General features: G+C 41.8%; 3 protein-coding genes across 3 annotated transcripts; all 3 read left to right on the forward strand.

Moving 5' to 3' along the window:
* Window positions 1-1,409: 1,409 nt before the first annotated feature.
* On the forward strand, window positions 1,410-23,080 carry LOC140546371 (uncharacterized). Its single transcript, XM_072669560.1, has 5 exons — window positions 1,410-1,691; window positions 12,286-12,680; window positions 14,086-14,499; window positions 15,088-15,445; window positions 22,724-23,080. The coding sequence occupies exons 1-5, from the start codon at window positions 1,410-1,412 to the stop codon at window positions 23,078-23,080; spliced, it is 1,806 nt and encodes a 601-aa protein (XP_072525661.1).
* On the forward strand, window positions 2,526-2,900 carry LOC140546844 (histone H2B). Its single transcript, XM_072670263.1, has one exon. The coding sequence runs from the start codon at window positions 2,526-2,528 to the stop codon at window positions 2,898-2,900; it is 375 nt and encodes a 124-aa protein (XP_072526364.1).
* An 884-nt stretch (window positions 23,081-23,964) lies between the features above and the next one.
* On the forward strand, window positions 23,965-24,339 carry LOC140547010 (histone H2B). Its single transcript, XM_072670495.1, has one exon. The coding sequence runs from the start codon at window positions 23,965-23,967 to the stop codon at window positions 24,337-24,339; it is 375 nt and encodes a 124-aa protein (XP_072526596.1).
* The last annotated feature ends 3,167 nt before the right edge of the window (window positions 24,340-27,506 follow it).

The following is a 27,506-nucleotide window of genomic DNA, read 5'->3' on the forward strand; positions in this document are numbered from 1 at the left end:
AATAACATACGCCAGCGAGTGTAAATACCTGTCAGATAAATACACACTCGCTCGAGTCAGTCAAGTTTTATTATGAAACGGTGTATACAGCAACATTTATACGTTTACTGTCGTGGTTGAAACCGAGAAGCCACCTTGGAGAGTAGCATGATGGCTAAATGTAATTAATCACAGAAATAACGATATTACGGACACGTGCGTAGTTCTCTATATTGTTATTTGGAGCAAGTGAGGGAGAAACAGTCGTGCTTAAACCCGGCTACCAGCAGCCTATCTTCTGGTTTTCAGAGCTGGGCAGCCTGTGTAGCTTGCTAGCTAGTGTTTTGTTTACAAAAGATTATTTTCGTTAGCTAGTTGCCGAAACGACTCCACGTGGAGTGCACGATGTCACGAAAAAACGGCTTCTATACTCACCTAGTGCACTAGAGAGTACTGGAGTGCGGTTTAGGATGGTAAAACACACAATCAATTACTACAATAATAACAATAATAATGTCAAGTGTGTAATCTTTCTAAGAAAACGGTGCATAAATGTTTATTTACAAAGGTCACATGGCCCCTATGCACTTCAAATTTCGTGAAAAGGAGTCAGAGGCTGTGTATGAGCCTACTTTGAGTCACTGTAAGTTCATCTTAAGCCTAGGTCACTGAATTTTATTAATTCATTCAGCTATTTATTTATTTATTTTAAGATTTCGCCATAAGACCAAGCTATTTCAGAAGTGATTTTAGCTCCTAATTATAGTTTAGCTTACTTTTTAATTATAAGGTCAAGCAGGTCTGGAGCTAGGCTGTAGGTTTCGAAGCTAAATCATGATGAGTTAAAGTATTCAGAGTGAAGGTTATGCATGATCCAAAGTATGCTGCGTTATTATTATTACTATTATTAGTTTATTCCTTTTTAGAACACTTGGAGTCTGGATGCCATTGTGTGGCCAGACTGTGAAACTACAAGCAGTAGAAGGAAGACATGCTGCAAATGCATTGAGAAGTGATGCTATTATTGCTTGACTTTGACTATTGATTCCCCCCCCCCATGTACACCACATGTTAATGAAATCCACATGAAATCCAAAAAGAGCACTTTTTTGAATTTTGAACATGAGTACATCCAGAGGGTACGGAATTAATATTTAATTCCGAATTAATATTAATATACTGTATTTTGTATGGCTACCCACTCAGTGGCTTTATGTGCAATCTTTGAGTGGTCTAGGCATGTTTGAGTCGCTGTACAGCAAAACAAGCGTTCTGCACACGTACAGAGTATGAGGCGGAGCTAATGTACTGTGACGTCGCTCGGTTCCCTTGCTTTCATTTAGGTCCTATAGAGGAGTATAACAGGCGTGTCTCTGGCTCCCCAGCTTCATAGATTCTCTTCTCGTCGACTGGGAAAAGAAGCAGCGAGGATGTCAGGTAGAGGAAAGGGCGGCAAAGGCCTTGGGAAAGGAGGCGCCAAGCGTCATCGTAAAGTGCTTCGCGATAACATCCAGGGTATCACAAAGCCGGCTATTCGCCGTCTGGCTCGTCGTGGTGGCGTCAAGCGTATCTCCGGTCTGATCTACGAAGAGACCCGCGGTGTGCTCAAAGTGTTCTTGGAAAACGTGATCAGAGACGCAGTCACGTACACTGAGCATGCCAAAAGAAAGACCGTCACCGCTATGGATGTGGTGTACGCCCTGAAGCGCCAGGGACGCACTCTGTATGGATTCGGAGGTTAAACGCTCGGCCTGAACAGCTCTAAACACAACGGCTCTTTTAAGAGCCACCCACAAATCCAGCAAAAGAGCCTGTTTCTATTCTTAGTTTGTTATCAAATAAGGCAGTCGATCTCCCGCATACTCTGTATTAAAATGTAATATACTGGAAGAATACATGTGTATATATACATATAATAGATATGTCTGTATATATGTATTGTTTTCCATTTTGCCCCCCGTGTGCGTTGGTTAAATCCGAACTATATGTCTTAATAAATCCTGATAGAAAAAAAATCGCCGTCAAAGCCGCTGTGCCGAAAAACAGAAAAACAGCCCTGTAGATTAAGAATGCGCGGGATAGAATGTTGCAAGAATCATATTTGTTTGTTTGTTTCAATATAGTCAATGATGGTGGTTATGAATCTCCCGGTTAAGAAGCTAATTTTATATATATGAAGAATACATATAGTTTTCAATTTCCCCCGTATGCGTTGATTAAACGTTTGAATAAATTCAGAATATCGCCGTCAACGCCGCTGTGGCGAAAAATAATGTGCCGTCTGCACGGTGGGTAAAAATGCGCGGGTAGGCGAACAAAGATAATGCTGCTCTGGGGAGGGGGAAGGGAGGAGGAGAATAGGGAGGGGAGGGGAGGGGAATGAAGGGTGGGGGGTTGGCAAGAAGAGAGCGGACAATTTGTTGTCCAATGGTCGTTTGACGGCATTCTGGAGGCGGTACCTCGTCTAATTAAAATGCTAGAGTCTAAATAATGTGGGAGCTTATCGCCTCCCCCTCATTCTTCAGTCTTACTCGACGAGGAGCAGTATGCCTGAGCCAGCTAAGTCCGCGCCCAAGAAGGGATCCAAGAAAGCCGTGACCAAGACGGCCGGGAAAGGCGGCAAGAAGCGCAGAAAGTCCAGGAAGGAGAGCTATGCCATCTACGTGTACAAGGTGCTGAAGCAGGTCCACCCTGACACTGGAATCTCCTCTAAAGCGATGGGCATCATGAACTCGTTCGTGAACGACATCTTCGAGCGCATCGCCGGTGAGTCTTCTCGTTTGGCTCACTACAACAAACGTTCTACTATCACCTCTAGGGAGATCCAGACTGCTGTGCGTCTGCTCCTTCCCGGTGAGTTGGCCAAGCACGCCGTGTCAGAGGGCACAAAGGCCGTCACCAAGTACACGAGCTCCAAGTAAATAGTGATAGCGGCATAATCCAAACCCAACGGCTCTTTTAAGAGCCACCCACGGTTTCTTCCAAAGAGCAGTTTTATTCAAGAACCAAGTAAGTTATAATACTAATTATTATTATTTATTAGAGAGTGCCTTTATTGTTACATACTTATTGATGTATGTATGTAAATCAACTTACTTAATTGTTTGTTTGCATTTAATTGGTATAGTGTACTAGGATTCAGGGACAGAGCAGCAAACTAAAATACTGTGCCATACTAACTGTATGGAGTGGGCTTGTAGTGCTAAGTGGGATAAATGAAGCTGCACATCACCTGTGAAAGACCAGTCCAGAGGAGATCAGCCTTACAGGTGGGGAAGAGTGAGGCAGGAAACCATACTAGGGTTGACTTAAACCCTAGAATTACACACCTGATCTTTGTAATGAAAGCTGTCTAGTATATATAACCAGGCATACGGTTAGGCTCTCCCACAAGCCTTTTTTGTTGGGTCACAGAAGGGTGAAGTTAGTTAAAGCCTTAGGTTTATGGTGGGATTTGAGTGAGCAAAAGTAGGTTCAGAGCAAGGCTTTTGATGTAGAGGGTCGAAGTAAGGCAAAAGGACGAGGGTAGAATAATTAAATTGAGGTAGCGTAAGTAAAAAAGTATGGCGGTGAAAGTGTGTTTAGTGCAGATGTGATCTAGGAAGAGTGAGTAACAGTGGCTTTGTAAGGAGGCCTCAGGTTTATGATGAAGGTGGATTGAGTTAAAGTGACCGTGAGCTTAGGCCTTTGCCTTAGGATACAAAGGAAGGTTCAGTAAAAGTGAGTTTCAACATAAGCCATCAGCCTGATGATTCGGATACACATGGATACACATGGCCTCGGCCTACTGAGGACTGCACATCTAAGTAGAATGGTCATGACTGCATGGAATGGGTTAAATGAAAGCAAAAGTTTGGTGTGTTGCTTATTGAGATAGAGGGAAGGATGGGGTTAATTTGTTTTAGGACAAGAATGAGATTGCAGTTGTTTCATGTGAGGGGTTCGAATGAGGATGGAGTGATTTTGTATAATGGTTGGATGAAGGATGGGGTTATTTCATTTTAGGGTTGGAGAGAGATGGTGGTGGGGTTTGTATTAGAGTATGAATAAAAATGGGTTATTTTATTTTGGGGTTAGACGGCGGATGGGGTTATTTTGTTTCATGGTTAGAATGATGTTAAGGTTATGTTGTACTAGGTTAAGAGGGAGGACAGAGTTATTTTGTATTAGGACTATTTGGTTTGGTTCACTAAAAGATGAATTTGGTTGAAGTCTTAGGTTAATGGTGAGATTCGAGAGAGCAAGAATAGGTTCATAGATATTTTTTTGATGTAGAGGGTCGGAGCAATGCAAAAGGACGAGGGTAGAGTAAGTAAAATAGTATGGCGGTCAAAGGCCTCAGTTTTATGATGAAGGTGGATTGAGTTAAAGTGACGGTGAGCTTAAGCCTTTGCCTTAGGATACAAAGGAAGGTTCAGTAAAAGTGAGTTTCAACATTAGCCATCAGCCTGATGATTTGGATACACATGGCCTCGGCCTACTGAGGAATGCACATCTAAGTAGAATGGTCATGACTGCATGGAATGGGTTAAATGAAAGTAAAAGTTTAAAAATAATAATTTGGTGTGTTGCTTATTGAGATAGAGGGAGGGATGGGGTTAATTTGTTTTAGTACAAGAATTAGATTTGAGTTGTTTCATGTGAGGGGTTCGAATGAGGATGGAGTGATTTTGTATAATGGTTGGAGGAAGGATGGGGTTATTTCATTTTAGGGTTTGTGAGAGAAGGTGGTGGGGTTTGTATTAGAGTATGAATGAAAATGGGTTATTTTATTTTGGGGTTAGACGGCGGATGGGGTTATTTGGTTTCATGGTTAGAATGATGTTAAGGTTATGTTGTACTAGGTTAAGAGGGAGGACAGAGTTATTTTGTATTAGGACTACTTGGTTTGGTCACAAAAAGATGAATTTGGTTGAAGCCTTAGGTTAATGGTGAGATTCGAGAGAGCAAGAATAGGTTCAGAGCTAGACTTTTGATGTAGAGGGTCGGAGCAAGGCAAAAAGACGAGGGTAGAGTAAGTAAATTTAGGTAGCGTAAGTAAAAAAAGTATGGCGGTGAAAGTGTGTTCAGTGCAGATGTGATCTAGGAAGAGTGAGTAACAGTAGCTTTGTAAACGAGGCCTCAGGTTTATGATGGAGGTGGATTGTGTTAAAGTGACTGTGAGCTTAGGCCTTTGCCTTTGGAAGGTTCAGAAAAAGTGAATTTCAACATTGGCCATCAGCCTGATGATTTGGACACACATGGCCTCGGCCTACTGAGGAATGCACATCTAAGTAGAATGGTCATGTCTGCATGGAATGGGTTAAATGAAAGTAAAAGTTTAAAAATAATAATTTGGTGTGTTGCTTATTGGGATAGAGGGAGGGATGGGGTTAATTTGTTTTAGTACAAGAATGAGATTGGAGTTGTTTCATGTGAGGGGTTCGAATGAGGATGGAGTGATTTTGTATAATGGTTGGAGGAAGGATGGGGTTATTTCATTTTAGGGTTGGAGAGAGAAGGTGGTGGGGTTTGTATTAGAGTATGAATGAAAATGGGTTATTTTATTTTGGGGTTAGACGGCGGATGGGGTTATTTGGTTTCATGGTTAGAATGATGTTAAGGTTATGTTGTATTAGGTTAAGAGGGAGGACAGAGTTATTTTGTATTAGGACTATTTGGTTTGGTTCACTAAAAGATGAATTTGGTTGAAGTCTTAGGTTAATGGTGAGATTCGAGGGAGCAAGAATAGGTTCATAGATATTTTTTTGATGTAGAGGGTCGGAGCAATGCAAAAGGACGAGGGTAGAGTAAGTAAAATAGTATGGCGGTCAAAGGTCTCAGTTTTATGATGAAGGTGGATTGAGTTAAAGTGACGGTGAGCTTAAGCCTTTGCCTTAGGATACAAAGGAAGGTTCAGTAAAAGTGAGTTTCAACATTAGCCATCAGCCTGATGATTTGGATACACATGGCCTCGGCCTACTGAGGAATGCACATCTAAGTAGAATGGTCATGACTGCATGGAATGGGTTAAATGAAAGTAAAAGTTTAAAAATAATAATTTGGTGTGTTGCTTATTGAGATAGAGGGAGGGATGGGGTTAATTTGTTTTAGTACAAGAATGAGATTTGAGTTGTTTCATGTGAGGGGTTCGAATGAGGATGGAGTGATTTTGTATAATGGTTGGAGGAAGGATGGGGTTATTTCATTTTAGGGTTGGAGAGAGAAGGTGGTGGGGTTTGTATTAGAGTATGAATGAAAATGGGTTATTTTATTTTGGGGTTAGACGGCGGATGGGGTTATTTGGTTTCATGGTTAGAATGATGTTAAGGTTATGTTGTACTAGGTTAAGAGGGAGGACAGAGTTATTTTGTATTAGGACTACTTGGTTTGGTCACAAAAAGATGAATTTGGTTGAAGCCTTAGGTTAATGGTGAGATTCGAGAGAGCAAGAATAGGTTCAGAGCTAGACTTTTGATGTAGAGGGTCGGAGCAAGGCAAAAAGACGAGGGTAGAGTAAGTAAATTTAGGTAGCGTAAGTAAAAAAAGTATGGCGGTGAAAGTGTGTTCAGTGCAGATGTGATCTAGGAAGAGTGAGTAACAGTAGCTTTGTAAACGAGGCCTCAGGTTTATGATGGAGGTGGATTGTGTTAAAGTGACTGTGAGCTTAGGCCTTTGCCTTTGGAAGGTTCAGAAAAAGTGAATTTCAACATTGGCCATCAGCCTGATGATTTGGATACACATGGCCTCGGCCTACTGAGGAATGCACATCTAAGTAGAATGGTCATGTCTGCATGGAATGGGTTAAATGAAAGTAAAAGTTTAAAAATAATAATTTGGTGTGTTGCTTATTGGGATAGAGGGAGGGATGGGGTTAATTTGTTTTAGTACAAGAATGAGATTGGAGTTGTTTCATGTGAGGGGTTCGAATGAGGATGGAGTGATTTTGTATAATGGTTGGAGGAAGGATGGGGTTATTTCATTTTAGGGTTGGAGAGAGAAGGTGGTGGGGTTTGTATTAGAGTATGAATGAAAATGGGTTATTTTATTTTGGGGTTAGACGGCGGATGGGGTTATTTGGTTTCATGGTTAGAATGATGTTAAGGTTATGTTGTATTAGGTTAAGAGGGAGGACAGAGTTATTTTGTATTAGGACTATTTGGTTTGGTTCACTAAAAGATGAATTTGGTTGAAGTCTTAGGTTAATGGTGAGATTCGAGGGAGCAAGAATAGGTTCATAGATATTTTTTTGATGTAGAGGGTCGGAGCAATGCAAAAGGACGAGGGTAGAGTAAGTAAAATAGTATGGCGGTCAAAGGTCTCAGTTTTATGATGAAGGTGGATTGAGTTAAAGTGACGGTGAGCTTAAGCCTTTGCCTTAGGATACAAAGGAAGGTTCAGTAAAAGTGAGTTTCAACATTAGCCATCAGCCTGATGATTTGGACACACATGGCCTCGGCCTACTGAGGAATGCACATCTAAGTAGAATGGTCATGACTGCATGGAATGGGTTAAATGAAAGTAAAAGTTTAAAAATAATAATTTGGTGTGTTGCTTATTGAGATAGAGGGAGGGATGGGGTTAATTTGTTTTAGTACAAGAATGAGATTTGAGTTGTTTCATGTGAGGGGTTCGAATGAGGATGGAGTGATTTTGTATAATGGTTGGAGGAAGGATGGGGTTATTTCATTTTAGGGTTGGAGAGAGAAGGTGGTGGGGTTTGTATTAGAGTATGAATGAAAATGGGTTATTTTATTTTGGGGTTAGACGGCGGATGGGGTTATTTGGTTTCATGGTTAGAATGATGTTAAGGTTATGTTGTACTAGGTTAAGAGGGAGGACAGAGTTATTTTGTATTAGGACTACTTGGTTTGGTCACAAAAAGATGAATTTGGTTGAAGCCTTAGGTTAATGGTGAGATTCGAGCGAGCAAGAATAGGTTCAGAGCTAGACTTTTGATGTAGAGGGTCGGAGCAAGGCAAAAAGACGAGGGTAGAGTAAGTAAATTTAGGTAGCGTAAGTAAAAAAGTATGGCGGTGAAAGTGTGTTCAGTGCAGATGTGATCTAGGAAGAGTGAGTAACAGTAGCTTTGTAAACGAGGCCTCAGGTTTATGATGGAGGTGGATTGTGTTAAAGTGACTGTGAGCTTAGGCCTTTGCCTTAGGAAGGTTCAGAAAAAAGTGAATTTCAACATTGGCCATCAGCCTGATGATTTGGATACACATGGCCTCGGCCTACTGAGGAATGCACATCTAAGTAGAATGGTCATGTCTGCATGGAATGGGTTAAATGAAAGTAAAAGTTTAAAAATAATAATTTGGTGTGTTGCTTATTGGGATAGAGGGAGGGATGGGGTTAATTTGTTTTAGTACAAGAATGAGATTGGAGTTGTTTCATGTGAGGGGTTCGAATGAGGATGGAGTGATTTTGTATAATGGTTGGAGGAAGGATGGGGTTATTTCATTTTAGGGTTGGAGAGAGAAGGTGGTGGGGTTTGTATTAGAGTATGAATGAAAATGGGTTATTTTATTTTGGGGTTAGACGGCGGATGGGGTTATTTGGTTTCATGGTTAGAATGATGTTAAGGTTATGTTGTATTAGGTTAAGAGGGAGGACAGAGTTATTTTGTATTAGGACTATTTGGTTTGGTTCACTAAAAGATGAATTTGGTTGAAGTCTTAGGTTAATGGTGAGATTCGAGGGAGCAAGAAAATGTTCATAGATTTTTTTTGATGTAGAGGGTCGGAGCAATGCAAAAGGACGAGGGTAGAGTAAGTAAAATAGTATGGCGGTCAAAGGTTTCAGTTTTATGATGAAGGTGGATTGAGTTAAAGTGACGGTGAGCTTAAGCCTTTGCCTTAGGATACAAAGGAAGGTTCAGTAAAAGTGAGTTTCAACATTAGCCATCAGCCTGATGATTTGGATACACATGGCCTCGGCCTACTGAGGAATGCACATCTAAGTAGAATGGTCATGACTGCATGGAATGGGTTAAATGAAAGTAAAAGTTTAAAAATAATAATTTGGTGTGTTGCTTATTGAGATAGAGGGAGGGATGGGGTTAATTTGTTTTAGGACAAGAATGAGATTTGAGTTGTTTCATGTGAGGGGTTCGAATGAGGATGGAGTGATTTTGTATAATGGTTGGAGGAAGGATGGGGTTATTTCATTTTAGGGTTTGTGAGAGAAGGTGGTGGGGTTTGTATTAGAGTATGAATGAAAATGGGTTATTTTATTTTGGGGTTACACGGCGGATGGGGTTATTTGGTTTCATGGTTAGAATGATGTTAAGGTTATGTTGTACTAGGTTAAGAGGGAGGACAGAGTTATTTTGTATTAGGACTACTTGGTTTGGTCACAAAAAGATGAATTTGGTTGAAGCCTTAGGTTAATGGTGAGATTCGAGAGAGCAAGAATAGGTTCAGAGCTAGACTTTTGATGTAGAGGGTCGGAGCAAGGCAAAAAGACGAGGGTAGAGTAAGTAAATTTAGGTAGCGTAAGTAAAAAAAGTATGGCGGTGAAAGTGTGTTCAGTGCAGATGTGATCTAGGAAGAGTGAGTAACAGTAGCTTTGTAAACGAGGCCTCAGGTTTATGATGGAGGTGGATTGTGTTAAAGTGACTGTGAGCTTAGGCCTTTGCCTTTGGAAGGTTCAGAAAAAGTGAATTTCAACATTGGCCATCAGCCTGATGATTTGGATACACATGGCCTCGGCCTACTGAGGAATGCACATCTAAGTAGAATGGTCATGTCTGCATGGAATGGGTTAAATGAAAGTAAAAGTTTAAAAATAATAATTTGGTGTGTTGCTTATTGGGATAGAGGGAGGGATGGGGTTAATTTGTTTTAGTACAAGAATGAGATTGGAGTTGTTTCATGTGAGGGGTTCGAATGAGGATGGAGTGATTTTGTATAATGGTTGGAGGAAGGATGGGGTTATTTCATTTTAGGGTTGGAGAGAGAAGGTGGTGGGGTTTGTATTAGAGTATGAATGAAAATGGGTTATTTTATTTTGGGGTTAGACGGCGGATGGGGTTATTTGGTTTCATGGTTAGAATGATGTTAAGGTTATGTTGTATTAGGTTAAGAGGGAGGACAGAGTTATTTTGTATTAGGACTATTTGGTTTGGTTCACTAAAAGATGAATTTGGTTGAAGTCTTAGGTTAATGGTGAGATTCGAGGGAGCAAGAAAATGTTCATAGATTTTTTTTGATGTAGAGGGTCGGAGCAATGCAAAAGGACGAGGGTAGAGTAAGTAAAATAGTATGGCGGTCAAAGGTTTCAGTTTTATGATGAAGGTGGATTGAGTTAAAGTGACGGTGAGCTTAAGCCTTTGCCTTAGGATACAAAGGAAGGTTCAGTAAAAGTGAGTTTCAACATTAGCCATCAGCCTGATGATTTGGATACACATGGCCTCGGCCTACTGAGGAATGCACATCTAAGTAGAATGGTCATGACTGCATGGAATGGGTTAAATGAAAGTAAAAGTTTAAAAATAATAATTTGGTGTGTTGCTTATTGAGATAGAGGGAGGGATGGGGTTAATTTGTTTTAGGACAAGAATGAGATTTGAGTTGTTTCATGTGAGGGGTTCGAATGAGGATGGAGTGATTTTGTATAATGGTTGGAGGAAGGATGGGGTTATTTCATTTTAGGGTTTGTGAGAGAAGGTGGTGGGGTTTGTATTAGAGTATGAATGAAAATGGGTTATTTTATTTTGGGGTTAGACGGCGGATGGGGTTATTTGGTTTCATGGTTAGAATGATGTTAAGGTTATGTTGTACTAGGTTAAGAGGGAGGACAGAGTTATTTTGTATTAGGACTACTTGGTTTGGTCACAAAAAGATGAATTTGGTTGAAGCCTTAGGTTAATGGTGAGATTCGAGAGAGCAAGAATAGGTTCAGAGCTAGACTTTTGATGTAGAGGGTCGGAGCAAGGCAAAAAGACGAGGGTAGAGTAAGTAAATTTAGGTAGCGTAAGTAAAAAAAGTATGGCGGTGAAAGTGTGTTCAGTGCAGATGTGATCTAGGAAGAGTGAGTAACAGTAGCTTTGTAAACGAGGCCTCAGGTTTATGATGGAGGTGGATTGTGTTAAAGTGACTGTGAGCTTAGGCCTTTGCCTTTGGAAGGTTCAGAAAAAGTGAATTTCAACGTTGGCCATCAGCCTGATGATTTGGATACACATGGCCTCGGCCTACTGAGGAATGCACATCTAAGTAGAATGGTCATGTCTGCATGGAATGGGTTAAATGAAAGTAAAAGTTTAAAAATAATAATTTGGTGTGTTGCTTATTGGGATAGAGGGAGGGATGGGGTTAATTTGTTTTAGTACAAGAATGAGATTGGAGTTGTTTCATGTGAGGGGTTCGAATGAGGATGGAGTGATTTTGTATAATGGTTGGAGGAAGGATGGGGTTATTTCATTTTAGGGTTGGAGAGAGAAGGTGGTGGGGTTTGTATTAGAGTATGAATGAAAATGGGTTATTTTATTTTGGGGTTAGACGGCGGATGGGGTTATTTGGTTTCATGGTTAGAATGATGTTAAGGTTATGTTGTATTAGGTTAAGAGGGAGGACAGAGTTATTTTGTATTAGGACTATTTGGTTTGGTTCACTAAAAGATGAATTTGGTTGAAGTCTTAGGTTAATGGTGAGATTCGAGGGAGCAAGAATAGGTTCATAGATATTTTTTTGATGTAGAGGGTCGGAGCAATGCAAAAGGACGAGGGTAGAGTAAGTAAAATAGTATGGCGGTCAAAGGTCTCAGTTTTATGATGAAGGTGGATTGAGTTAAAGTGACGGTGAGCTTAAGCCTTTGCCTTAGGATACAAAGGAAGGTTCAGTAAAAGTGAGTTTCAACATTAGCCATCAGCCTGATGATTTGGATACACATGGCCTCGGCCTACTGAGGAATGCACATCTAAGTAGAATGGTCATGACTGCATGGAATGGGTTAAATGAAAGTAAAAGTTTAAAAATAATAATTTGGTGTGTTGCTTATTGAGATAGAGGGAGGGATGGGGTTAATTTGTTTTAGTACAAGAATGAGATTTGAGTTGTTTCATGTGAGGGGTTCGAATGAGGATGGAGTGATTTTGTATAATGGTTGGAGGAAGGATGGGGTTATTTTATTTAGGGTTGGAGAGAGAAAATGGTTATTTTCTATTAGGTTTAAAATGAAAAATGGGGTTTTAGGGTTTAAATGAGCTTGGGTTTATTTTGTATTGGGGTTAGAGTGAAGGTGCAGTTATTTTGTATTAGGCTTGAAAAAGGGCATCATTGTTTTATGTTATGTTTAGAAGTTGCAGTTATTTTGTGTTAGGGTTAGTATGAGATTTTTGGCTATGGTATATTGGGTGTGTTACGAGTGCGTATTAGGGGACCTATGGAGAGCCGTTCCGAGTGTGGAAGCGCCGGTGACAAAGACGCATCGACGGTGGAAGTCATACTGCGCACACACGGCAACACTGTGCTTTACACACTCCTCAAGGTCGCCTCGCACGACGAGCAAAACAACGCACCCACGTCTCGGATGCCCAGCACGCTCTCGCCGAGGCTCTCCTCCAACGCACCGGATAACACTCGCCCAGTTCGTGGCACCTTTTGTCGCCGTTTTCCACCGATTAGCACGCCAAATGCGCCGCCGCCCGTTCGGCACGCCGGTAGCTTGGCACGCTTCGGTGAGCGCCGTATCAAACGCGTCGTCGTTACGCTGCCCTTCCCGTCTTCTCAACACACGGTGGAGCCTCTCGGAGACGAAAGAGCATTTCTACGCTCGCCAAGTTGAGCTTTCGCCCATATTTCGCTCGACAAACGCCGAGAGAAAACACAAGTGCGAGACCGTCGCTGCCACACGGCTGTGCGGCATCGAGCGAGTTGAGTCTACAACGTTCTCATGTGGCTTTTAAGGGCCGGCTCCCTCGCTGCAGCGGGAGGTTCTACAGAACGCTGCAGCAGTTTGTGCTCACTCGCGCTCACAGCAAAGCAGAACAATGGCAGAAGTCGCTCCAGCCCCAGCCGCCTCGGCGCCCGCCAAGGCCCCCAAGAAGAAGGCCGCCGCCCGCCCCAAGAAAGCCGGCCCCAGCGTGGGCGAGCTCATCGTCAAGGCCGTCTCGGCTTCCAAGGAGAGGAGCGGCGTGTCTCTCGCCGCCCTGAAGAAAGCCCTGGCTGCCGGCGGCTACGACGTCGAGAAGAACAACTCACGCGTTAAGCTCGCCGTCAAGAGCCTCGTCACCAAGGGCACTCTGGTGCAGACCAAAGGCACCGGCGCGTCGGGCTCTTTCAAGCTTAACAAGAAGCAGGCCGAGGCAAAGAAGAAGCCGGCCGCCAAGAAACCGGCACCTAAAGCTAAGAAGCCGGCCGCCAAGAAACCAGCCGCGGCCAAGAAGCCCAAGAAGGTAGCAGCCAAGAAACCCACTGCGGCTAAGAAATCCCCCAAGAAGGCCAAGAAGCCCGTCGCGGCCGCTAAGAAGGCAGCGAAGAGCCCCAAGAAGGCCAAGAAGCCGGCGGCTCCCAAAAAGGCGACCAAGAGCCCAAAGAAAGCCAAAACGGTCAAGCCTAAAGCAGCTAAGCCCAAGGCGGCGAAGGCGAAAAAGGCTGCCCCTAAGAAGAAGTAAACAGTAACGCCGTTTACCTTCATGTCTTGTTTCTCTATTCAACGGCTCTTTTAAGAGCCACCCACAGTTTCATAAAAAAAACAGCTTTTTTCCCCCCTTGTTACTGCACAATGAATTGATTGTTAAAAAAAAAAAAAACACTCAACAACACAAAAATAGCTCTCATTAGTTTCCCCACACAATAATTATATATGATCAATATATATTTTTTTTTGGTTTGGTCATACGTGTTACATTTGAGCGGGAAAGGGAAAGGAAACGCGGGGCACGAGTGGGGGTAAATGTTTCTTTCTTTAACCCGTTTTCTTTCTTCCTTTCTCTCTCTCGCTCACACAGACACACAGCACGAGAGGAGGAGGGGGTCGGGTAGGAAAGCGAGCAGAGGTGGGAGGACGCTAGAGTCTGACGGCGGAAATGCGATTGGCTGTTGGTGCGCGTAGCTTTTAGCCAATAGGACCGTAGGCGATTTTGCTATATCAACGGCGCTCGTTGGCCGGTTTGCATTATTTCAGCTTTGTTCGACGAACACGACTGACGCGAATCATGAGTGGAAGAGGCAAAACCGGTGGTAAAGCTAGGGCCAAGGCTAAGACTCGTTCGTCCCGCGCCGGACTGCAGTTCCCAGTTGGCCGTGTGCACAGGCTCCTGCGTAAAGGCAACTACGCTGAGCGGGTCGGCGCCGGCGCTCCCGTCTACTTGGCCGCCGTCCTGGAGTATCTCACCGCTGAGATTCTCGAGTTGGCTGGCAACGCCGCCCGCGACAACAAGAAGACCCGTATCATCCCCCGTCACCTGCAGCTGGCTGTTCGTAACGACGAGGAGCTGAACAAACTGCTCGGAGGAGTCACTATCGCCCAAGGTGGTGTGCTGCCCAACATTCAGGCTGTACTGCTGCCTAAGAAGACCGAGAAGACTGTGAAGACAAAGTAAATTGGCGCTCTCCGTTGATTTATCTATACACAAAGGCTCTTTTAAGAGCCACCCATTTTTTCTAAGAAAAGTGCTGCTCCTTTACAAACAACACTACATATTCTTCACGTGATTTCCAACTGCATAAAAAAATAATAGCTTTATGAACCGAGTTATTATATAAACACACTGCCATGCAATACACAATTGCCCTTTTTCATATATTTCACGTACTGAGATCAACACCCTATGCATATGTGCATGTATACACACATTCTCTCGCTCTCTCTCACACACACACACACACACACACTGTGTTTAATGTTCGCTGTAATGTACAGTACATTGATTAGTTTGATCATATTATTGTTCTTATTATTATATATTCTTTTAATGCTTTTTTTTCTTTGTTGTTTTGTATTACAGGAGCCCGCCGTTTTGCTTTTAGGTTTGAAAAGAAGACGCCCAATAGTGTGTCACCGACGCATTGCCGGCCGCCCAATGGGAAACGGACAACTTCAAGACGCCCAATGAGCGGCAAGCGGCTTGAAAGCTTAAAAGCCATGTGAAGCGAGCAAGAACTCATTCTCTTTCTTTTCCCCGAGAGGAGTAGAGTTCAATGCGATGGCAAGAACCAAGCAGACCGCCCGTAAGTCCACCGGTGGCAAGGCCCCGAGGAAGCAGCTCGCCACCAAGGCTGCTCGCAAGAGCGCCCCAGCCACCGGCGGCGTGAAAAAGCCTCACCGTTACAGGCCCGGCACCGTGGCTCTGAGGGAGATCCGCCGCTACCAGAAATCTACTGAGCTGCTGATCCGTAAGCTGCCCTTCCAGCGCCTAGTGCGTGAGATCGCTCAGGACTTCAAGACTGATCTCCGCTTCCAGAGCTCCGCCGTCATGGCCCTGCAGGAGGCTAGCGAGGCGTACTTGGTGGGTCTGTTTGAAGATACTAACCTGTGCGCTATCCACGCCAAGAGAGTCACCATCATGCCTAAAGACATCCAGCTGGCCCGCCGTATTCGCGGAGAGCGCGCTTAAACAGAGCGCTTCGACGTTTACCTGAAATACCCAACGGCTCTTTTAAGAGCCACCTACCCGTGTCCGCGCCGAAACAGCAAATGTCCGCCTCACCTCGGTGTTGCGTTTATATAATGTAAGGCTATTATGACGCGTGCGCTTCTAAATTCCATAGGACTGAGCGAGCGAAACCAGCCGTGAGACAGTGGTTGTGAAGATTAGGGAAAAAAAACAACTTCTATATGTGTGTCTATATATATATATATATATATATATATATATATATATATATATATATATATATATATATATATATATATATATATGTATATATATGTATATGTGTATATATATGTATATGTATATATATGTATATGTATATATGTATATATGTATATATGTATATGTATATATGTATATATATATATATATGTATATATATATATATATATAACGTTTTGTACTACATTTCACATCAAAATCGCCATATTTAACGTGTTTTAATACATATGAATACTTTTCTTTTAATACCTATCAATATGTTTATACATATTTAATAGTTTGGAAACAGTTCATTCACCCCAGCAGAAAGTAGAAGCCACTGCCCTTTCAGTAGAACACTACACTTTACACTATGTAGTGTTTAGGCCGGTTTTGGCCTATTACAAACGGCATTAGTCATGGATGGAGCGTAGATCCCACCGCGTGGTGAAACTATACAACTGCAAGCACAGTTTCAGAGAGCAATGTATGTGTATATTCATATAATGAGAGCTTGATTTGGGGTACTTACGTTTCATACATATGCAACATGAGTTTGATTGCATAGAGAGTAAGCGAGACCAGCTGTGTTGTTTGTGCTTGCTTTTAGGGCAGCAGTAAAGGAGGTAAGTGTATAGTCCGGAGAGGAATGTTTGTTTGTTTTTAATCTCTTTCAATACCTCTACCAGAACAAGGCATGTCTAACTCTAAAAAATTATATGTTTACTCTATATGTTAACTCTATAAAATTCATGTTTCCCGTCACATTGTTTGTAAAATTAACCCAGATCAGCGGGAAAAACGCCAAAATTAAATGAATGTTGAGTCAGTATTGTTTTGTGCTATACTTCAAAAATTACCTTATTTAGTACAGTCTAGCTTGTCTGGAAGTATAACCCTTGAAGTATGGAGCAAATTAAATGAACCTTCCCAGCACATGTAAAATGATCATTAGAGAAGCCTAGGGAAAAGAAATAGTGAATAAATACTGGCAGGGGTAAAGTGTTTGTCCTGCCTAGGATGCACCCGGTTATGTAATAGAGAGTAGAAGCCTTTGAGCCTTGAGTACAGTAGTGCTCTTCTGTGTGGTGAATAGAAGGGCTTTTGGAAGTGCTCATTGCAAAGAACCACCGTTGTTTTGGGATCATGGGCATATATGTCATGGATGGAGCGTGGATGCCATCGTGTGGTCAAACTAGGCAAATGCAAACGTTAACTAACTAGATTTATTCGTGTGAATGTTACAGCTTTTTCATTTGATAGATGGTTGTGAACTCCAGTACGTCTACTAAGTCATTTGTATTGCGGTGTTTTTAAAAATGTTTCTATTGAAGCATACTTCAGTTCAGGGCATTTTAGAAGCCAGCATGGTTACCAGTTCTCATGCTGCCAGGCAATGAAATGGAAACTTAATTTAGGGCAATTTTATACACATTAAATATGATTGTTAACTGCACCAATAAATCTAAAAAGTAATTACATGTCTTGTGGGATGATTGTCGTTTGGGCTTGGGTTTCATTTTAACAATATGCTAACGATAAAGTCGGACAGAAGGAAAAAAAAAACAAAACAAAACAAAAAAAAAACCTCCAGACCGTATAACCTCCTTCCACAACTAGATAAAATGTCTTGTTTTGAAGAATGCTTGATAGAAGCTGTCTTTAATGAAGGCACTGTATTAGCCATCATGACAACCAAACAGCATGCAGTTAGGTAAAAAGCCTCCAATTCACTCACTGCTAGAAGCCTTTGAGACAAATTGTAGAGTAGTGCACTTCTATGTAGGACCTTTCTTTCCTTCTCTTTAGAGCCCTTAAACTCTGTGTATCAGTTTATATTGAGGTTCCCATAATAATCATAAATCAATAAAGAAAACCGCTCATCTGCTATCAAGACCTGACTGAGGAGCTGGAGGCCAGTGAAGCAAAGCTAAAATATGGAAAAGCATACGCACCCTGCAAGGTTTCGGTCAGAGACTTTCTTCAAGGCATAGGTAAGTAACAAATGAATACAAAAAACTCTTTCTCCTCTTTCTGATTTTGCTTCTTTAAATGTCTGCATGGACCAAAAAATCAAAAAGATGAATTGTTTTATATTTTGCAGATTTACATTTTGACCACCAGATGGCATCCACGCTCCATTCACGTACTACGACCACAGACTTAAAGCTTAGCCCTGAAACTCCATCAGAAGCCTAAGGGGTAGGTCTAGCCAAACTGCTTCCACTCACCCAGACTTCATCATGAGCTCTACACTTACTTTGCTTACCACAATGTCTTTCCATATTTCTTTATCATCCACTAACTGCAACATATGGTAAAAGCAACATTACTTAAAGCAACATTAACTCCCTCTGTGTTTATCTAATCTAACATGACTTTTATTAGAAGATGTAAAACGAGCCTGAGAAATCCAAGGGGTAAACATGTAGTTTTAGTTGGCCTCATTAGGAGCTTTTCCCTTGTATGCAATAATATACCATTTATTCGATTTGTGTTTGATCTTTCTTTCTTTAAATGTCTCTGTGGACACTATATCTTTAAGTTGTAGTGTATTAGATCAACGACTACAATTCCCATGATGCCTAACTAAAGATGGTCTCTGACCAAAACCTTGCCAATTAAAATTGACTCATCTGCTATCAAGACCTGACTGAGGAGCTGGAGGCCAGTGGAGCAAAGCTAAAATATGGAAAAACATACGCACCCTCAAAAAAAATTAACCTGCATGGTTTAGGTCAGAGACTTTCTTCAAGGCATAGGTAAGTAACAAATGAATACAAAAGTGCTAACAAAAGTTTATCAACAGCCGACCGTACTGCCTCCTCCCTTGTAAGTTAGCTTCTCTGCTATTTAAATGTAACTCTTTCTCCTCTTTCTGATTTTGCTTCTTTAATTGTCTCCGTGGACAAGAAATCAATAAATAAATCAATAAATAAATAAAAAACTGCAAGATTAATTGTTTTACATTTTGACCACACGATGGCATCCACGCTTCATTTACGTACTATGACCACAGTCTTGAGGCCTAGCCCTGAAACTCCATCAGAAGCCTAAAAGACTTGACTAGAGAAGTGCACTTCTGTGTAGTGTATACAGTGTAAGGGATTTAGGAAGTGCCCTATTGCAAACGTCACCGTTGTTTTGGGATCGTGGATATATGTCATGGATGGAGCGTGGATGCCATCGTGTGGTCAAACTCGCAAATGCAAACGCTAACAACATAGATGTATACGTGTATGTGTGTGAATGTTACAGCTTTTACATATGACAGATGGTTGTGAACTCCAGTAAGTCTACTAAGTTCTACCAAGGAACTTTTGGGCATTTTAGTAGCCAGCAGGATAACCAGTTGTCATGCTACCAGGCAATGAAATGAAAACTTATTTTAGGGCACCGTAATTTTGTTTGGGTTTTAACAATATGCTAATGATAAAGTAGGGCAGAAGAAAACAAAATACTCAATACTGTATTATCTCCTTACAGATCTTAATAAAGTGCCTTAAATAAAGAGTGCTTCTATCAAGCATTCTTTAACTAAAGACATTTTATCATCAGTTAGGTAAAAAGCCAACAATTCTCTCATTAAGAGTCAAAATGTAGAGTAGTGCAGTTCTATGTAGGACCTTTGTTCTCCTCCCCTTAGAGCCCTTAAATTCTATGTTGTATGGTTATGTGTATGTATGTATGCATCAGGTTATATTGAGGTCAACATAATAATCATAAATCAATAAAGAACACCGCTCTGCTATCAAGACCTGGCTGAAGAGCTGGAGGCAAGTGGGGCAAAGCTAAAAATTGGAAAGCGGATGCACCATCAGCGCAAAAAATCATTTTAACCTGCAAGGTCAGAGACTTTCTTCAAGGCATAGGTAAGTAACAAATTAACACAAAAGTGCTAACAAAGGTGTATCAAAAGTCAGCCGTACTCACTTGTGAATTAGCTTTTTTGTGCTTCTCAAATTTAACTCTTTCTCCTCTTTCTGATTTTGCTTCTTTAAATGTCTCTGTGGACCAAAAAAATAATATGTATTTTTTATATTTTGCAGATTTACATTTTGACCACCAGATGGCATCCACGCTCCATTCACGTACTACGACCACAGTCTTAAAGCTTAGCCCTGAAACTCCATCAGAATCCTAAAGGGTAGGTCAAGCCAAACTGCTTCCACTCACCCTGACTTCATCATGAGCTTTACACTTACTTTATATCACCACAATTTCTTTATCATCCACTAACTGCAACATATGTCTAAGGCTTTATCATCCACTAACTGCAACATACTTTGCTTTCCACAATTTCTTTCCTTCCTTTCTCTTCCACTAACTGCTAACCAATATGGCTGTTATTAGAAGATGTATAGTGGAAACCTGAGGAATCCAAATGGTGTGGGTTTAGTTTAAGTTGGCCTCAATTTACTTTATGTGCAAAAATATTTCAGTGGTGGTTTGTGAGAGAGAGAGAGAGAGAGAGAGAGAAAGAGAGAGAGAGAGAGAGAGAGAGAGAGAGAGAGAGAGAGAGAGAGAGAGACATGCATTTGTAGACATATGGCTTGCTTTATGCATACTCATTCATTCTGACAGAAAATACAAACCCTGTACTGGTTTGTGTGTTTCTTTAAACGTCTTTATGTCAATGTGTCAATGACACGATTTGTCTTTATCCTGTAGTGTCAAGATCAAGGACTACAATTCCCATGATGCCTAACTACAAGTTCGATAGATGACGTTTTATTGATTATCTATCTATCTATCTATCTATCTATCTATCTTCATCTAATGATGAAATCCGATAACTGCACGTCCAGTCACAGTAAAAAGTAAACCGTGTGCCATGGTGTACAGTAGTGGGGTGATCTTCGTGGGTGCTTGTTTTATGCTTGCAAGGTCGTAACCCTAGTACTAAATAGCCATTTATGTGATTTATATTCAGGTGCATTGAGGAAGGACTAATTTTGTCGTGTGTGTGTGTGTGTAATAAACGCTGCGCACGTTAGAATGGCGTGATGTAGTGTGACTTTGTTGTATACGAGACCGAGGCGCACATGGCGACAGCCATCAGAGGGCTGACCGAGGTATTTGTCGTGTTAAGACATATGTTAGCTACTTTTAATGTTCATACATGTGAAACGTCGTTTTTTTTTAGTCCTTACACTACTGGACCCTGGTTAGCTCCGGTGTGTCGTTGTTAGCACGATAACGTTTGCTAACTTGCCAAAAATGAAGTAGATAATGATATCCGATAACTCGATTTTGCCGAGAGCCTAAAGTTGTACACCCAGTCACAGCAAATTGATGTAGAACTGCCGTTGCTGGATCTATGTGTGGAGTTGTACATAGCTTGGAGCCAGCTTAGCGATTAGCAGCGTGGCTAACGCGGCTAGCATAAACAGTAAAGCGCAAATATGAGCCTAATTATGAGGGGTCATTATTTGTTGACCACAGTGCAGTACCACATGCGGGGTTGTAGCATAAAAGTACGCAATACAGCCGTGATTTGTGGCTGTTGAGTGATTTGAGTTAACTTGCTTTTTCAGGTCCACACATGAGCTAACAAAGCGATTAGCATGCTAGCTAACTCGGATGGTACAAACAATAACATACGCCAGCGAGTGTAAATACCTGTCAGATAAATACACACTCGCTCGAGTCAGTCAAGTTTTATTATGAAACGGTGTATACAGCAACATTTATACGTTTACTGTCGTGGTTGAAACCGAGAAGCCACCTTGGAGAGTAGCATGATGGCTAGGTGTCTTAAAATTAATCACAGAAATAACGATATTACGGACACGTGCGTAGTTCTCTATATTGTTATTTGGAGCAAGTGAGGGAGAAACAGTCGTGCTTAAACCCGGCTACCAGCAGCCTATCTTCTGGTTTTCAGAGCTGGGCAGCCTGTGTAGCTTGCTAGCTAGTGTTTTGTTTACAAAAGATTATTTTCGTTAGCTAGTTGCCGAAACGACTCCACGTGGAGTGCACGATGTCACGAAAAAACGGCTTCTATACTCACCTAGTGCACTAGAGAGTACTGGAGTGCGGTTTAGGATGGTAAAACACACAATCAATTACTACAATAATAACAATAATAATGTCAAGTGTGTAATCTTTCTAAGAAAACGGTGCATAAATGTTTATTTACAAAGGTCACATGGCCCCTATGCACTTCAAATTTAGTGAAAAGGAGTCAGAGGCTGTGTATGAGCCTACTTTGAGTCACTGTAAGTTCATCTTAAGCCTAGGTCACTGAATTTTATTAATTCATTCAGCTATTTATTTATTTATTTTAAGATTTCGCCATAAGACCAAGCTATTTCAGAAGTGATTTTCGCTCCTAATTATAGTTTAGCTTACTTTTTAATTATAAGGTCAAGCAGGTCTGGAGCTAGGCTGTAGGTTTCGAAGCTAAATCATGATGAGTTAAAGTATTCAGAGTGAAGGTTATGCATGATCCAAAGTATGCTGCGTTATTATTATTACTATTATTAGTTTATTCCTTTTTAGAACACTTGGAGTCTGGATGCCATTGTGTGGCCAGACTGTGAAACTACAAGCAGTAGAAGGAAGACATGCTGCAAATGCATTGAGAAGTGATGCTATTATTGCTTGACTTTGACTATTGATCCCCCCCCCCCCCCATGTACACCACATGTTAATGAAATCCACATGAAATCCAAAAAGAGCACTTTTTTGAATTTTGAACATGAGTACATCCAGAGGGTACGGAATTAATATTTAATTCCGAATTAATATTAATATACTGTATTTTGTATGGCTACCCACTCAGTGGCTTTATGTGCAATCTTTGAGTGGTCTAGGCATGTTTGAGTCGCTGTACAGCAAAACAAGCGTTCTGCACACGTACAGAGTATGAGGCGGAGCTAATGTACTGTGACGTCGCTCGGTTCCCTTGATTTCATTTAGGTCCTATAGAGGAGTATAACAGGCGTGTCTCTGGCTCCCCAGCTTCATAGATTCTCTTCTCGTCGACTGGGAAAAGAGGCAGCGAGGATGTCAGGCAGAGGAAAGGGCGGCAAAGGCCTTGGGAAAGGAGGCGCCAAGCGTCATCGTAAAGTGCTTCGCGATAACATCCAGGGTATTACAAAGCCGGCTATTCGCCGTCTGGCTCGTCGTGGTGGCGTCAAGCGTATCTCCGGTCTGATCTACGAAGAGACCCGCGGTGTGCTCAAAGTGTTCTTGGAAAACGTGATCAGAGACGCAGTCACGTACACTGAGCATGCCAAAAGAAAGACCGTCACCGCTATGGATGTGGTGTACGCCCTGAAGCGCCAGGGACGCACTCTGTATGGATTCGGAGGTTAAACGCTCGGCCTGAACAGCTCTAAACACAACGGCTCTTTTAAGAGCCACCCACAAATCCAGCAAAAGAGCCTGTTTCTATTCTTAGTTTGTTATCAAATAAGGCAGTCGATCTCCCGCATACTCTGTATTAAAATGTAATATACCGGAAGAATACATGTGTGTATATATACATATAATAGATATGTCTGTATATATGTATTGTTTTCCATTTTGCCCCCCGTGTGCGTCGGTTAAATCCGAACTATATGTCTTAATAAATCCTGATAGAAAAAAAATCGCCGTCAACGCCGCTGTGCCGAAAAACAGAAAAACAGCCCTGTAGATTAAGAATGCGCGGGATAGAATGTTGCAAGAATCATATTTGTTTGTTTGTTTCAATATAGTCAATGATGGTGGTTATGAATCTCCCGGTTAAGAAGCTAATTTTATATATATGAAGAATACATATAGTTTTCAATTTCCCCCGTATGCGTTGATTAAACGTTTGAATAAATTCAGAATATCGCCGTCAACGCCGCTGTGGCGAAAAATAATGTGCCGTCTGCACGGTGGGTAAAAATGCGCGGGTAGGCGAACAAAGAGAATGCTGCTCTGGGGAGGGGGAAGGGAAGAGGAGAATAGGGAGGGGAGGGGAGGGGAGGGGAGGGGAATGAGGGGAGGGGAGGGGAGGGGAGGGGAATGAAGGGAGGGGAGGGGAGGGGAGGGGAGGGGAGGGGAATGAAGGGTGGGGGGTTGGCAAGAAGAGAGCGGACAATTTGTTGTCCAATGGTCGTTTGACGGCATTCTGGAGGCGGTACCTCGTCTAATTAAAATGCTAGAGTCTAAATAATGTGGGAGCTTATCGCCTCCCCCTCATTCTTCAGTCTTACTCGACGAGGAGCAGTATGCCTGAGCCAGCTAAGTCCGCGCCCAAGAAGGGATCCAAGAAAGCCGTGACCAAGACGGCCGGGAAAGGCGGCAAGAAGCGCAGAAAGTCCAGGAAGGAGAGCTATGCCATCTACGTGTACAAGGTGCTGAAGCAGGTCCACCCTGACACTGGAATCTCCTCTAAAGCGATGGGCATCATGAACTCGTTCGTGAACGACATCTTCGAGCGCATCGCCGGTGAGTCTTCTCGTTTGGCTCACTACAACAAACGTTCTACTATCACCTCTAGGGAGATCCAGACTGCTGTGCGTCTGCTCCTTCCCGGTGAGTTGGCCAAGCACGCCGTGTCAGAGGGCACAAAGGCCGTCACCAAGTACACGAGCTCCAAGTAAATAGTGATAGCGGCGTAATCCAAACCCAACGGCTCTTTTAAGAGCCACCCACGGTTTCTTCCAAAGAGCAGTTTTATTCAAGAACCAAGTAAGTTATAATACTAATTATTATTATTATTATTATTATTTATTAGAGAGTGCCTTTATTGTTACATACTTATTGATGTATGTATGTATGTAAATCAACTTACTTAATTGTTTGTTTGCATTTAATTGGTATAGTGTACTAGGATTCAGGGACAGAGCAGCAAACTAAAATACTGTGCCATACTAACTGTATGGAGTGGGCTTGTAGTGCTAATTGGGATAAATGAAGCTGCACATCACCTGTGAAAGACCAGTCCAGAGGAGATCAGCCTTACAGGTGGGGAAGAGTGAGGCAGGAAACCATACTAGGGTTGACTTAAACCCTAGAATTACACACCTGATCTTTGTAATGAAAGCTGTCTAGTATATATAACCAGGCATACGGTTAGGCTCTCCCACAAGCCTTTTTTGTTGGGTCACAGAAGGGTGAAGTTAGTTAAAGCCTTAGGTTTATGGTGGGATTTGAGTGAACAAAAGTAGGTTCAGAGCAAGGCTTTTGATGTAGAGGGTCGAAGTAAGGCAAAAGGACGAGGGTAGAATAATTAAATTGAGATAGCGTAAGTAAAAAAGTATGGCGGTGAAAGTGTGTTTAGTGCAGATGTGATCTAGGAAGAGTGAGTAACAGTGGCTTGGTAAGGAGGCCTCAGGTTTATGATGAAGGTGGATTGAGTTAAAGTGACCGTGAGCTTAGGCCTTTGCCTTAGGATACAAAGGAAGGTTCAGTAAAAGTGAGTTTCAACATAAGCCATCAGCCTGATGATATGGATACACATGGCCTCGGCCTACTGAGGACTGCACATCTAAGTAGAATGGTCATGACTGCATGGAATGGGTTAAATGAAAGCAAAAGTTTGGTGTGTTGCTTATTGAGATAGAGGGAAGGATGGGGTTAATTTGTTTTAGGACAAGAATGAGATTGCAGTTGTTTCATGTGAGGGGTTCGAATGAGGATGGAGTGATTTTGTATAATGGTTGGATGAAGGATGGGGTTATTTCATTTTAGGGTTGGAGAGAGAAGGTGGTGGGGTTTGTATTAGAGTATGAATGAAAATGGGTTATTTTATTTTGGGGTTAGACGGCGGATGGGGTTATTTTGTTTCATTGTTAGAATGATGTTAAGGTTATGTTGTATTAGGTTAAGAGGGAGGACAGAGTTATTTTGTATTAGGACTATTTGGTTTGGTTCACTAAAAGATGAATTTGGTTGAAGTCTTAGGTTAATGTTGAGATTCGAGCGAGCAAGAATAGGTTCAGAGCTAGACTTTTGATGTAGAGGGTTGAAGCAAGGCAAAAGGACAAGGGTAGAGTAAATAAAATAGTATGGCGGTCAAAGGCCTCAGGTTTATGATGAAGGTGGATTGAGTTAAAGTGACCGTGAGCTTAGGCCTTTGCCTTAGGATACAAAGGAAGATTCAGTAAAAGTAAAACAGTTTCAACATAAGCCATCAGCCTGATGTTTTGGATACACATGGCCTCGGCCTACTGAGGAATGCACATCTAAGTAGAATGGTCATGACTGCATGGAATGGTTTAAATGAAAGTAAAAGTTTAAAAATAATTATTTGGTGTGTTGCTTAGTGAGATAGAGGGAAGGATGGGGTTAATTTGTTTTAGGACAAGAATGAGATTGGAGTTGTTTCATGTGAGGGGTTCGAATGAGGATGGAGTGATTTTGTATAATGGTTGGAGGAAGGATGGGGTTATTTCATTTTAGGGTTGGAGAGAGAAGGTGGTGGGGTTTGTATTAGAGTATGAATGAAAATGGGTTATTTTATTATGGGGTTATTTTGTTTCATTGTTAGAATGCTGTTAAGGTTATGTTGTACTAGGTGAAGAGGGAGGACAGAGTTATTTTGTATTAGGACTACTTGGTTGGGTCACAAAAAGATGAATTTGGTTGAAGCCTTAGGTTAATGGTGAGATTCGAGCGAGCAAGAATAGGTTCAGAGCTAGACTTTTGATGTAGAGGGTCGGAGCAAGGCAAAAAGACGAGGGTAGAGTAAGTAAATTTAGGTAGCGTAAGTAAAAAAGTATGGCGGTGAAAGTGTGTTTAGTGCAGATGTGATCTAGGAAGAGTGAGTAACAGTAGCTTTGTAAACGAGGCCTCAGGTTTATGATGGAGGTGGATTGTGTTAAAGTGACTGTGAGCTTAGGCCTTTGCCTTAGGAAGGTTCAGAAAAAGTGAATTTCAACATTGGCCATCAGCCTGATGATTTGGACACACATGGCCTCGGCCTACTGAAGAATGCACATCTAAGTAGAATGGTCATGTCTGCAAGGAATGGGTTAAATGAAAGTAAAAGTTTAAAAATAATAATTTGGTGTGTTGCTTATTGGGATAGAGGGAGGGATGGGGTTAATTTGTTTTAGGACAAGAATGAGATTGGAGTTGTTTCATGTGAGGGGTTCGAATGAGGATGGGGAGTGATTTTGTATAATGGTTGGAGGAAGGATGGTGTTATTTCATTTTAGGGTTGGAGAGAGATGGTGGTGGGGTTTGTATTAGGAAGTGATTAGGCCTTTGCCTTAGGATACAAAGGAAGGTTCAGTAAAAGTGAGTTTCAACATAAGCCATCAGCCTGATGATTCGGATACACATGGATACACATGGCCTCGGCCTACTGAGGACTGCACATCTAAGTAGAATGGTCATGACTGCATGGAATGGGTTAAATGAAAGCAAAAGTTTGGTGTGTTGCTTATTGAGATAGAGGGAAGGATGGGGTTAATTTGTTTTAGGACAAGAATGAGATTGCAGTTGTTTCATGTGAGGGGTTCGAATGAGGATGGAGTGATTTTGTATAATGGTTGGATGAAGGATGGGGTTATTTCATTTTAGGGTTGGAGAGAGAAGGTGGTGGGGTTTGTATTAGAGTATGAATGAAAATGGGTTATTTTATTTTGGGGTTAGACGGCGGATGGGGTTATTTTGTTTCATTGTTAGAATGATGTTAAGGTTATGTTGTACTAGGTTAAGAGGGAGGACAGAGTTATTTTGTATTAGGACTATTTTGTTGGGTCACAAAAAGATGAATTTGGTTGAAGCCTTAGGTTAATGTTGAGATTCGAGCGAGCAAGAA

This window comes from Salminus brasiliensis, chromosome 24, assembly GCF_030463535.1.
Source record: "Salminus brasiliensis chromosome 24, fSalBra1.hap2, whole genome shotgun sequence".
Classification (NCBI taxonomy): domain Eukaryota; kingdom Metazoa; phylum Chordata; class Actinopteri; order Characiformes; family Bryconidae; genus Salminus; species Salminus brasiliensis.

Bases quoted from the DNA above. Each gene is read 5' to 3' on its own strand.
- LOC140546371 (XM_072669560.1), top strand. From the start codon at position 1,410: ATGTCAGGTAGAGGAAAGGGCGGCAAAGGCCTTGGGAAAGGAGGCGCC. The intron at 12,681-14,085 runs GTCTTCTCAACA...GCATTATTTCAG, and splicing joins GTCGTTACGCTGCCCTTCCC to CTTTGTTCGACGAACACGAC. The intron at 14,500-15,087 runs GTAAATTGGCGC...CTTTTCCCCGAG, and splicing joins GAGAAGACTGTGAAGACAAA to AGGAGTAGAGTTCAATGCGA.
- LOC140546844 (XM_072670263.1), top strand. From the start codon at position 2,526: ATGCCTGAGCCAGCTAAGTCCGCGCCCAAGAAGGGATCCAAGAAAGCC.
- LOC140547010 (XM_072670495.1), top strand. From the start codon at position 23,965: ATGCCTGAGCCAGCTAAGTCCGCGCCCAAGAAGGGATCCAAGAAAGCC.